The following is a 13,529-nucleotide window of genomic DNA, read 5'->3' as shown; positions in this document are numbered from 1 at the left end:
TAAAATCTAGCAGAACCTAAATTCGCTGAATGAATATTATGATCCATCTCAACCTGCCTCTAAGTGGGAGGAGCTCTATTCTGGATCACTTAGCACCAGAAATGAGATCCTTTCTGTATCGAATCCCAAAGCATGGATTCTTAACCTAGCATCCATGGATCAGTATCACGGGATCTATGAATTCCCTGAAATTAGACGTAATGTTTCTATATCTATGTGAGCTTTTTTCTGAAAACACAGGCCATAATTTTTATCCGACTCACTTATGGATCTACGACCTTTCAAAGGGTTAAAAACTAATTATAAATAAAGCTTTGCATTCTGGGGAATTACAACAGGACACGGTCTCTCCTATGTGAACTGGCATCCTGTTGGATCCAGCAGCATGAGATATAGCATGGGGTGTCGGCTTATGGCAGCACTGCTCCTTCTCCTGACCGCAGAGCATGCAAAGTCAGTACCCTCTCCCCGAATGCCTGGCTGGCATATGCGTTCTTGCGGTCCTTAGCTGCAAACCCCGAAACACTGTAGGTTTTGAACTTTTTCTGTTATATTTCCTATTGTCCCATTTTGTGCAAACGCAGAAATTTTAAGGGATGCTGTGTTCTTCAAATGCCTACTCTGCAAAAAGTATCCTCTTTTGCGTGCTCTTTCTCCCCACCGAGGCACAGGTAAACCTCTGTGCGTCTGTCTGGTTCCTGTCCCAATCAGACAGAACTCTCGAAGAGGGACACTGGAGGCCTGACTGAGAAAACAAAGGTATTTGGGCTGCTAATTCGCAACCCAAATGCTCATCACCGACCGACCGGTTATTGCCTACTTACGATAAGTTAGAATTGGGGCAATGCGAGATCGCTGCTCCTCGCTCCTTGAACACCTGCAGCTCTTCCGTGGAAAGGTAGCACCCATGCGCCATCACTGTCTGCAGAGAAGAGTATCCTGTGTGGAGTTTACCCCTTAAAAAAGGTTTCCCTTAGTCTTGACTCACAGCAAGATGTTACAGGTACAGACTGAAGCAGTGACTTATCTGTGAGCATCTTCACAAGAGCACTTACGATTACTTGTATATATAAAATCCCTGTGTACAAGTTACCCCTCAAAAAAGGCCTGTAGGGGGGCGCCGGGGTGGCTCAGTCGTTAAGCGTCTGCCTTCGGCTCAGGTCATGATCCCAGGGTCCTGGGATCCAGCCCCGCATCAGGCTCCCTGCTCCGCGGGAAGCCTGCTTCTCCCTCTCTCATTCCCCCTGCTTGTGTTCCCTCTCTCGCTGTGTCTCTCTCTGTCAAATAAATAAATAAAATCTTAAAAAAAAAAAAAGGCCTGTAGAAACACTGGATTACACAAGTCTCAGCCAATATGTGGATCTTACTTTTTTTTTCTTTTTTTCTATAAAATAAAAAGGGTCCAGGTGATCTACAGGACAGGATGTCCATCCAGCTCAAAGATATGACGCAGCCTTCATCTCTGCTTTAGAAAAAACCAAGTTATTTCATTTTCTAATTCTACGTGGTGAGCAACTGGTGGGGCTGGGCTTGTTCCTATCTCAATCAGACTTTCTAGAAGTAAGCTTTCCTTTGTCAGCACATGGAAGCTGTGGGCGTAATCCTGGAAAGAGGTGTTCTGTACTTCTGCTCCTAGTTGAACACAGGCACCGATGCTCTTTGTTGTTGTTGTTGTTTTAAAGATTTTATTTATTCGACAGAGAGAGACCCAGCAAGAAAGGGAACACAAGCAGGGGGAGTGGGAGAGGGAGAAGCAGGCTTCCCGCTGAGCAGGGAGCCCGATGCAGGGCTCGATCCCAGGACCCCGGGATCATGACCTGAGCCGAAGGCAGACGCTTAACGACTGAGCCACCCAGGCGCCCCCCGATGCTCTTGATACATAAAACCAAATAATCTTTATTTATCTATTTTTTAAGTCTTTTTTTAATTGGAGTATAGTTGACACAACCAAATAAACTGTTTTATCACCTATATTTACATTTTCACAAAAATTAGGAAATATAGTATTTTATATGCATTAATTTGGAAGATAAAGTTGACCCAAGAAGGCAGGCACGGCCCACATACGACACTTCTCTGTTTAGTCCTGGTAATATTTGTGGGTTTTCCTGAAAAGGATTTAAGTCTTCTCATGGTATACATACAATGTATTATTACTCAGCAATAACAAAACATGAGATCATGTGCAACAACATGGATGCACCTCGAGGGCATTATGCTAAGTGAAATAAGTCAGACAGAGAAAGACAAATGCCATATGATTTCACTCATATGTGGAATCTAAAACAAAGAAAAATTAGCAAGCAAACAAACAGAAGCAGAATCAAACCTGTAAACACGGAAAACAAATATGGTTGCCAGAAGGGAAGGTGTGGGGGAATGGGGCAAAATGCGGGAAGGGGAGAGGGAGACACGGGCTTCCAGTGATGGAATGAATAAGTCACGGGACTAAAAGGCCCATCCTAGGAAATAGAGTCAATGGTAATAGGTTGCGTGGTGACAGATGGTAGCCACACTTGTGAGCACAGTGTAACATAGAAAAGCTGAATCGCTATGTTGTACACCTGAAACTCATTGTAACATTGTGTGTCAACTCTACTCAAATGAAAAAAATTAAAATTAAAAAAAGGCTTTACTCTTTCAAAATTCTTTTTCCTTCAGTTCAAAACCTGTTTCCAGATAGCTTTCTCCTTTGGGAGGTACAGTTCAGTGACCAAGAATTATTATGAAAATAAAATTTTCCCAAACTCTGTGCAAATAAAAATAACATGCAAATGGCAGGTTAATTTATTAATCACATGGAAATATATGTAGAGAAAGATGAAAATCACGGTGTAGCATTTACAAGAACTATGTGGAGTATTAACCTTTCAAATTAGTCATATTCAGCCTTCCGTTCACAGTCCCGAAGAATTTATTTGCTGCAGTATGTTCAACTCTCCATGAAGTTTGTACAATTCATTGAAGGCCAAGGCCGAGGGGTATATTGTTGTAATGAAGTGTCTCCTCACTATATTAATTTTAATGTGAAATTATTTAATTCTGAAAGTATTATATACACTCATTTTTTTTTAAAGCAATACCACAGTGTTTAAAAATAAAGAGTAAAAAGTCCCCTGTTTTCTCCCTCAGGAGGATCACATTTAACAGTCAATGTTTGTATTCCAGATAATTATTTTTTTTTAAGAGACAGAGAGAGAGAGAGAGAGAAAGAGTGCATAAGTGGGGAGGAGCAGAGGGAAAAGGAGAGAGAGAATCCCAAGCAGCCTCCATACTCAGCATGGAGCCCGACGCGGGGCTTGATCCCAAGACCCCGAGACCGTGACCTGAGTCCCACCCAGCACCCCTCCAGATAATTTTTTCTAAATGAGCATGCACCCACATACGTCAAACAATACCGCATAAACATTCTTCCTTGTAAGCCTGTATACATCATTCTTGTGGATGCTGGATATAATTTTAATTATGGATGTTCTATAATCTAAACAATCACCCACTGATAGACATTTCCTAACTTTCACATTAATTAACATTCTTATTCATATTCCTTACAGAATGGATCCTTAGAAATGCATCTGCTAACTCAAGGGAATGCACATTTACATTCTAATGGATACTGACAAAATGTCTTTGGACCAAATGACATTCCCATCCTCAAAGAAGCCTTGAGATTTATTTACTGGGATGAAACCGCAGGCTGATTTTTAACTGTACACCCACGCATGAGCATCCTCGGAGCTTTACTCTAGTTTGGGAAATGCACACATGTTGGACAAGTCTGAAGATTACCATTGAGATTTTATTTTATTATTTCATTTTTTTCCCACTGCCCCCCAATGACTAGGATTTTAAAATGTAGATAAATATGCCCTACCTGACACAGATTATGTCATGATATGCAATGTACCTTATTTGTCAGAAGGTTGTTTCTATCATACACATCTGTGTAGTTTTTATAATCGGGAAATAAGTTCTTCACAGCTTCAACTTCATTGACATTTTCACTTATATGGCTCTACAAGAAAATAAATAATATTTGCAATTTTCTAATGTGAAATACCATTAGAAATTATACTTCCTACCCCAAAATGATAAGGATGGTTTCTACTCGCCTATGTAAGACAACAAAGATGCTACATGTGTTGTATTGAAAACAATTATACATATTATATATAATATCACATCTATATGAAAAAGAAACTATGAATGTGAACACGATAGTTACATGAATATGTAATGTTCTAGCCCTAACCTTAACCCATGTTATATTCTTTCTATAGCAAGTATGAATACAAATAAAAAGTACTTGAAGACAGTACTTGAAGACAGTACTAGCTATTTGTGGCAACTTGTCTCTTTTGATATTGGCCATTTAAGAGAAGAGTTTCATGGCCATAAAAGGACAGACAGCATGGTTCACTCATAAGAAAACTGGCATTTGGGCGCCTGGGTGGCTCAGTCGTTAAGCGTCTGCCTTCGGCTCAGGTCATGATCCCAGGGTCCTGGGATCGAGCCCCACATCGGGCTCCCTGCTCGGCAGGAAGCCTGCTTCTCCCTCTCCCACTCCCCCTGCTTGTGTTCCTGCTCTCGCTATCTCTCTCTGTCAAATAAATAAATAAAATCTTTAAAAAAAAAGAAAGAAAACTGGCATTTGAACAAGGAGAAATGAATGTTAGCTCAAGTTCTGAGCCTACTTATGTTTCAGTAGGGTGAGTCAGTTCTTTCCTTTGGGTCTCTATAGTCTCATCTTTCAAATATAAGCATTGGGCTAAATGAGTAATTTTCCAAACTCTTTTAGCTTTGGGTATGTTGTCCATATAAAAATTCATAGAAATACAATATGTAAAAGGCATAAACAAGTTGCTTCTCAGGGAGAAGCAGGATTGGGACTCTAGAACCCTGTCCTCGTTCTGTCCCCTTCATCAACTTCCAGAATGAGATCTTCCACAGAAAACAGTTTGAAAATAACTGAACTAGACAATCCTGCTGTCACCAAAAAAAAGAGCCCATAAAAATCATGTCCAATCAAAACAAATGAGTCCTGGCCCCCATGCCAACCTTTCTCTAGGACACCATAAACCCCACGCCCTTGCCTAAAACAAAAATCCTTCCAGACCAACTGGTGATGAATACATATAATAGGAAAAGACTCATGAGCAAGTTGCCACTTCCAAGAGTGGCAATGCCATTTCCCCTTCTCCATGAGGTAGTGTGAGCCAAAGAAATAAGAGAAAAAAGAGCAATGTTCTAAAAATAGAGTGTTCCACCTAGAGGGTGAGCTCTATCCTGGCCTCGAGGAAATCTAGACCACTGAAGAAATGCATGGGCATCTGAAGAGAAAAAAAGGACAACCAGATGACTCTTTTCACTTTGATAAAGTTGAGTAAATGCTAAATGCACATGCACACATGCATACCCCCCCCCCCCCCCCCCCCCCAGCAAGGATATAGTTGATTTTGTTTTGTGTTCATGGAGTTCAGGACATCCTAGCTCCAAATATGGCACCATGGCATGCTGCATATTTTAAGCTGAAGGAAAATAGCCGAAGGTCAGAATGAAACAGATCATAAAGCTTTTATGTGAGGGGTGCCCACCCTATCCTTGGAGGAAAGGAGCATCCTTATCTCTGAAGACAAAGGGATGCCCCAAAGAATCCAAACAAACAATTATTCCTCCATGACTATGCACTTGTCACCAAACCTGGCCTAGAAATGCTCTCTTTCTTTGGGTCTTCATTTCCTTATGAAGCCTCCTTATCATGTAAAACTTATTTTAAATACATTTGTATGCTTTTCTCCTATTGTCTTTGTCAATTTAGTTTTCGGACCCAGCCAGGGACTCTAAGAAGGTCGAAGAAAACTTTTTCCTCCTCTACAATTGTGTGGGTTTGAATCAAAAATACAAATATCACAGTCCCCCAAAAGGGGGGAGGGAGTGATGAGAACAGTTAATGAGCCCCAACAAAATAAATCTTATTAAAAAAACAAAACAAAACAAAATACCCTCCACCCTGATAAAGAATCAATATGTTGCCTTTCCCCTAACTTGCTCTTGGTTATAAGATAGTCCACTCTTAAGAGGGAAAATGTTAGTGCAGTCTGTAATGAAGCTTGGGTGGAGGAAGGAGAGCCTGCAACTCCCAATTTTAACCCAGCTGGAAGCTTTAAAAAGTGTTTCATTCCTAAATTGCAACCGTTTAATGACAAAGAAAGATATCCTTTTTTGTTCCTGATTTTTAAATTAAGAAACTCGGAACAAAAGGGCTTTTAAATGCATTTTTGTAAGGGAGAAATTAGGGTTTTTTTGCTTTTCAAATAATAGGTGGTTCCTCCAAAAATGAAGGACTGGAACACTGAGAAAAGGATCAAATAAAAGAGAGAAATAGGAAAGAAACTAATTAAATGTATCCTACAGAGAACAGGTAACCAGTGTGTTATTGATCTGGCTTGGTTACATATGATGTCCTCGTCTCTCTAAGTCTGATCAGAGAAGATGAGGGTAAAAGGAACTTCAAGTTTCTTATCTGAGAAATTAAAGAAGTGGATTTAGGTGACGTCTGTAAGGGCCCTTCCTGTCCTATGATGCTATTTCTCTAGGAGATCTCAGGAGAAGAACTGGAGATGACTGCCAGAATTTAGGGTACTGAAAAGTCTTGCAGGTCTGGACAGGGGCACAAAGAGCAGAAAAATACCCACCTGAATATGCAAATTATGGGTCTTCGCCATGTTTCCCAGTTTACCCAACAAAGTTTCAGAGCAGGAAAGGGAAAAACGTGGTGTCATTATGGGCTTAACTCTAGAATACTGGAAATAATAATAAAAAAAAAATTGGTAAGGAAACTGTGGATATCAGGAAAGTGTGGCATACCCCAACATGCATATCATACAACATGATAATTTTATGTCTTCATTTTGGAGGATAGCCCCCCATTCTAAGAGTGGGTAGAAGTAGTGGGTTTCATGGAAACAGCTCTTGGCTGAGGACAACAGAGAGAATATTCTGTAGCACCAAGTTCAATGGAAGAAGATCCTGTCTCCAAGGACAGACAGCCCCAGTCCCACATCTACATGAAGGCTCAGACAAGGCCTTGACTGGATGGCCTTCATGAAGAAAAATGGGAAGCAGAAGAACTTCTAAAGGAGGCTGCTCTGGGGAGACTCAAAGTGAAGTGGTGGTCTACTCCCCATCTACATCTTGGGGAGGAGGGCCAGCCATGGCCTCCCTCAGGACATCTGGTGGCAGTACTGGGTCTGGTGTCACCCAAGGTAAAGGCTGAGCAGGTGAGAAGGGCTCAAGAGAGTGGTGGTGAGCATGAGGACCCCCAAAGCTCCACCTAGTTCTCCCAAGATTAGGCTGAAAGTAATAGGGTTCTCACGGTTTCCAATTAGACCTCAAAAGGTGGTAAGGGAAGGGTCGGGCTTGCCAATCTAAGAGGTTGCACAATGGAGCTACAAATTGGCCTGCTGGGAGTGGGGGAAGGAAACAGCCCTGCCTCCATAGACTCACCAACACCAGGCACTGCAAAGAGGAGTGGCCAGCTGAGGGCCTGCAGGCCATGTGACATACCACACGTTAGGGACCAAGGCAGCCAAAGGCTGGGGCATCATGGGGGACACCACCTGTGCTCCAGACCAGATCAGGGAGTACAAGAGGCCAGAGCCAATGTTGATGTAGCCAACTTCCAGTTGCTCCCAATCTGTCCACATCCAGGAAGCCCTCTCCCACCTCCCCAGGGACCAGTCCTGTGTGATTAGAAGGTTCCAGAGAAGAGGAAGGAAAAACCACCGAGGAGACAAAAAAGCCCGACCTCACAGAGCTGAGTTGATGGGTCGACTCTAAAAACAACTGCAGGCTCTGGGGAGATATTTCTGCATGCATGGAGTAAGCCAAACGTGTACAGACTAATCTTTACCAAACAACTTAATAGCAAATCTTACAAATGACACAAAAGCAATCCAAAATCAAGCTGGGAACAAGCTTACTTACGTTCTTTTGGAGCATTCTTGACACAAATCTGAAATAAAGCAACAAATGGGAAGATAGAAAATTTTGGCATTTTTAAATAGATTTTTTAAAAGGGTGAAAACATGATCCTTACATGTCTTAATTTCCATGCAAACATTTCTAATGCCATACATGTTTCACCACCACTAATTAAAGATTAACAAGTAGTAATTACTCTGCTTTCTCATTTGCAGCCAGAGAAATAGAGTGCAAAATCACAGGGAAATGCAATTTTATCCTCTAACATCAGCTGGGCTGTTCATGAGTATTCCCATACCACTCAACCATTCCACTGGCTTAAGCTCTATTTGGGGGAATATTGCAGGATGTTATACTCCATGGATATTAGAATCACGGAATCCTATGCACCTGGAGGCATTTAGAAGCCATAGAACTCTATGGGCACAGACATCGGAGTAAGGCTGATGGAACAGGCCAGAGGTGGCTGTGAAATGGAGAGGTGGGAGAGGGGAGGAACGGGACCAGACGGGATGGGGATGGCAATGAGGGATGGTGGTATCTGTAGGGCCTATGAAACAACTATTTGTGCCCCAACTGAAAAAATTTATTCGCTAGCTTTCTGCCTTCTGGTAGTCCTTTGTTTCAGAACAAAATGGGGATTAAGGTTTACTATGACCACAAACACACATCCATAGAAAAGTTCAGCATGTGGCCAACGATAAGAGGAAGGTGCATGCTTCACTCTTTCCGTGAGCAGGTGGTGGTTCCTGAGCTACCCTTTCCAGAGGACACATTTAAGGTGAAGGAGGTCTGGAATTGTAGAAAAGCTGGGCTTCTAAAACCTGCATCAGGATAGGTTAGGTCCTGGGGAAGATTTACATCTAAAGAATGTTCTTCTATATCTCTTGGATGTCGAATGTCATACAACGCAATTCCTTGTCAAATCAAATCCTCAAGGGACTATGGAAAAGCCATTAAAGAAATGTAGATAAAGTACTTTTGAGATCCGTAGACTATCCCAGTGTAATATAAAAAGAACATAACGAAAGCTCATGATCTCAGGCAAGAGGATGACCCCGCCACCAAAAGTAATCTGATGCGCACATACACTTACAGCAAGTTCAATTTACAGGACAGGACTCCATCTATCTATACTAAAGGAGAGGGAAGTGGTAAATCATTAACTTATAAAAAGAATCCTTCATTTCACAAAGGGATTCACCCTAGGACTCTATAACAAGTCCCCAGAGGCTTCAAAACGGTATTGACATGCACCATTTTCTTTAGGACCAGACCACCTGCATAAAGTAGGGCAAACCCACACAGTGACATATGTGCATATCGGCCTGGTTCACAGAGCCTGCCTCTCTCCATCTCTAACTCCATCAGTGCCTCAGAGGGACCGCCCACAAGACAAATCAAGATGCATGTACCTCTCTGTTTCCTTGATCGATTCCTCAGTGGTTTCCTTGTATTCTGGAACAGTGGTATTCATATCCATGCAGACTTTGCCCACAAATGCCCGCTGCCCAAATTTATCTGTGAGAGGGACACACAAACAGAATCTGAAGTCATGTTTTTCCCCCCAAACAGTATATCCCTTCCAAGCCTTTAGAAACACATTTAAATTAAAATCATTATGAAAACACAAGTGAGAATGTAAAAGATCATCACACCATTTAAGAACAATAACGACGACAACAAAACCACACCAAATTCTGTAAGTAGTTCAAGGTCTTCCACTGACTCCTTATTCCTTGGATTACTACCAAGATGGTGATAATATTGGATTAAGGTCTAACCCTGTATGTGCCCAGTGTCCTCTGTTACGTGTAGGGTTGTGAGGAATACACCCAATAATGTATATAAAGTGTCTGGCATGTAGGGCTTAGAAAAGATACAGCCACTTTTCCTAACCGTAGCAATATTATCATCAGTGGGGAATTTGACATAGTCCTACTGGCAGCTCTCAGCACTAAGGAACCTGGTCCTCATTCGAGGTGCCAGAGAAATTTTATTCCAGCTAGAACGTTGAAGCTACATGGGGTGAATACTGTTTGTACAATGTCTCTGCCTCTGTCATAAGAATCTTGCAAAAGTCTTTTTGCCTCTCTCTTTCCCCTGTAATTCATTGTGATACCTGGCCATTAGACTACTCTTACCTGAAACACCACCTTCATCACATACCTCATCTGGCTCAAAATCTTTGAGTATCTGATGCATATTCGAATCTCTCCACAGTCTGAACCATCCCATCTGCCCAACCTCCTCTCCCACCCCACTGTGCAATGGATCCTGTCCTCCAGCTCAGCTATTCTGTTCCTTGCTTCCTGTATCCACTATGGATATCCCTGTCCCCATAGCTTTGTCCATGTTATTTCCCCTGTTGGGAAGACATTTTCCTCCCTCCCCATTTTATGTTCCTGTAGGGCCCCATTTAAAGGCCCCCTCTATGAACTCTTTCCAGATGATCCAATTCTGAGTCTTCTCTGTCTCCTCCAAAAATAGCAATATATATTTTCAGGGCTACCCTTTAAGCCTCTGGCAGAACCTACCTTGGCCAGCAAGCAGAAGTATCAGTGCATCAGCCAATGGTATTTACTGAGCATCTGCCATGTTCTGGGCACTGTGCGAGGTACAAGTTTTGGAATTACTGATCTAAAGCCAGTCTCAGATCTGCTTACTAGCTGTGTGACTTGGGCATGTTATGGCCTCTGAGCATCAGTTTATCCATCTGTAACATGAGGGCATGAATGCCTACTTCCAAAGACTGTTTGCAACTGAGCTGAGATAATCCATGGAGAGTGCTTTGTGCAAAGCCAGGCATCCAGCAAGAGCACAGCCACTGTTAATACAGTTATTTTCTATTTCATTGTGTTCCCAGCATCTAGCACAGTGCCCTAAGTCTAGCCAAGAGCCAAGATGTGTCTGCGGATTATAATATAATAAACTGTTGCCACAGTGAGAATTAGTAAACTTGGTCCCAAACACCCTAAATTAATACACAAAATTCAGACCCGTACACATCATTCTGGAACCAAAACCATAAATAAATAATCAAATTACTTACACAATAAAAAACATTCAAGGGCCATACACAAACACCTAATTACTTGCAAGAAATGCAGCGCTCAAATTCTAGCAATTAAGAGGCAGGACAGCCCACATGTATAAGTCATTGCCGGGCATGGTCTGACTGTCTTGGCTTGATGTGCCCATAAGTCATGCTTTCATTTCCTCACCTGTAATTTCTGCAAGGAGCAGAGATGAGTCAGTGTGAATTGTTCCAAAGTAACAAGCTGTGGTTGTTCCATTCTTTAGTGTTCTCCTCTAAAAATAAATCACAAAAACCATGAATCGCGTGTGCCCAGAAAAGTCACGTGGCAAATAAAGATGAAAATAAAATTCTAGTTTTTAATTTTAAAATATTTTTATTTAAAGGTATGCCATCTTGATATGAAATACAGTTAAGGTAAATGGCAAAAGTATTTATATCCAAAAGTGTGAGCTGGAGAAGAAGGTGGTGCTTCTGATTTCCTAGATTTCACACTGTTCCGTGTTGCAGACTTCACAAAATGTAATACTAATTAATTCCTTGGTTTTTAGGATTATTTAAGGATATACAAACTTTATTGCATCAAGGGATGAGTAAATGAGATTTTTCCATCTACAAGAGGGCAAAATTATTCAGCCAGATTTCTAGTTCAACCCAGCAGATTAGTCCCGTGTATTTATCTCCCTTCCTTAGCACAATTCCACTAAACTAACAGTAAGAAGTATAAAATGTATTAACCCAGAAGAAAGAGACATGAGCAAAGGAAACATTTCTACATCCCCTTGGAAGACAAAAAAAAACATGGATAAGAACCTGGAGGTGACTGCAAGAAGAGAAAGAAGCACAGAGCTGCAAATAGAGAATTGGCTGACAATCTGTATACAGATGATTAAACCCTGGCAGGACCCTTCTCCTTGTTGAAATCAGCCAACCAGGCCAACCTGATTCTTGCAGGAGAGATTTGCTCTTGCAGAAACTTGCAACAGTATTTGGAGACTAGACACCCAATATGGCAAGCTTCAGCAGAGACTGGAAAGAGTTTTAAGTGGATAATCTCGTTGACCCTCTGGATCCTTGGTCATTTTCCCCAAAATCCCACATATGCAACTCCCACCACTCCTAGCGGGACTGAGGAACTGTTCCCTAGAGAAGATGACTGGTTCTAGAAGGAAGATATCCTCACAGTGGCATTTGGGGCCCACAGTTGAAAGGGCTGTTCACTGCCTTCACTGTTTATCCTGTAATGAAGTTCACTAGCCAACAAGAGTTATCCCCATCCAGACTTCCAATCACCATTTTAAAGCATCGCACTTAAATATGAAATGTATGTTCAAGGTTCAACAGACATTGGAGGAAAGTTAGTATAAAAAAGAGGAGAAGGAGGAAAAAGGAATCTGGGGAAAAAAATCTCAGAGGAAAGAGGCAATCTCTAAGGCCAGAAGGAAGCTGGATTTAAAAAAAAAAAAAATCTATGGGGGGGCCCGGGTGGCTCAGTCAGTTAAGCATCCAACTCTTGATTTTAACTCAGGTCATGATCTCAGGGTCATGAGATGGAGCCATGAGTCTGGTTGCATACACTAACCAGAGTAAAGTGAAACTCAAAATTAAAACAGAACTGTAATCTAACATTTTCTAAATTCTCAAAATTTTACACACTTTTCTAAAATCTTGGCTTGAAAATGAACTCAAAATGGAAAGTGTTGGCTGTTTAGCAAGAAGGACAATGGAAGTGCCACACAGACATGGATAGTAAGTCCTTCCTCTGACCGAGGCAAGGGGGGAAGGGGTGTTTTCACTAGTTGAGAAATTGCACTTTCAAGTTGGACTGGAACGAACTAGAAAGTTCAAGAATCTGCTCAAATTATAGTTAAAGAACAGGACAGGGAAAAACCACAGAGGAAAAAAAGAAAAGGAAGGAAAGAGAGGAGAAAGGAAAGAACCCCAAGCTACTCTTACTGGTTCCCACTGACTTCAACCCATTTCACCAACAAGTTACATGTGTGAGACTTATGTAATTGAAAGAAATTAGTTTGGTTTTAAAACCTTACTGAAGAGGCCATCTAAAATACAGCTGCTTCCCTTCTTCATTTGTTCTATATTTGGGCATCCTGGACCCAAGGCCACCCTAGTTTCTCATAAGCTTTAGAGAGGGTTCTTCCGTTAGTAATGAGTTTGTATTTTTCCAGTTTATAAGAATCTACCAAGAACAACATCAGACTGTGGGTTGTGTTTCTCAATCTTTCCTTAGCCTTCAATTCTTGACAAGAAGGGTTTGGAGACCAAGCTTTTTAAGCTCAAAATAGATGCCAAACATAGGATGACTGCAAACTTCAAGATCAGTAGCAATGGCTTCTTAACAGATTAGATGATTTGCATTTCCACTGGGCTGAAATAGGGAGGAAAGAGTGGCCTATCCCCTTTCTATTCACCTTGTACTTTAATGATTTGATACGTTTTTGGAATTAGTTGGATTCATCAGTTGAATCTTTGACAACTCCATAGAGTAAGC

The 13,529-nt window shown here is 41.5% G+C and overlaps 1 protein-coding gene across 1 annotated transcript in view; it reads right to left on the bottom strand.

The window, feature by feature from the left end:
• GDA (guanine deaminase) overlaps positions 1-13,529 on the bottom strand; it is a 71,096-nt gene that overhangs the window by 15,036 nt on the left and 42,531 nt on the right. The window contains exons 4-9 of the mRNA XM_032427444.1: positions 11,208-11,295; positions 9,399-9,504; positions 7,987-8,014; positions 6,696-6,803; positions 3,908-4,015; positions 825-922 (exon numbers count right to left, since the gene is read on the bottom strand). Coding sequence (XP_032283335.1) covers positions 825-922; positions 3,908-4,015; positions 6,696-6,803; positions 7,987-8,014; positions 9,399-9,504; positions 11,208-11,295 — 536 coding nt within the window. The remainder of the gene's footprint in view (positions 1-824; positions 923-3,907; positions 4,016-6,695; positions 6,804-7,986; positions 8,015-9,398; positions 9,505-11,207; positions 11,296-13,529) is intronic.

Source organism: Phoca vitulina, unplaced genomic scaffold, assembly GCF_004348235.1.
Source record: "Phoca vitulina isolate PV1807 unplaced genomic scaffold, GSC_HSeal_1.0 scaffold37, whole genome shotgun sequence".
NCBI lineage: Eukaryota > Metazoa > Chordata > Mammalia > Carnivora > Phocidae > Phoca > Phoca vitulina.
This window is presented reverse-complemented; position numbering and strand designations above follow the sequence as displayed.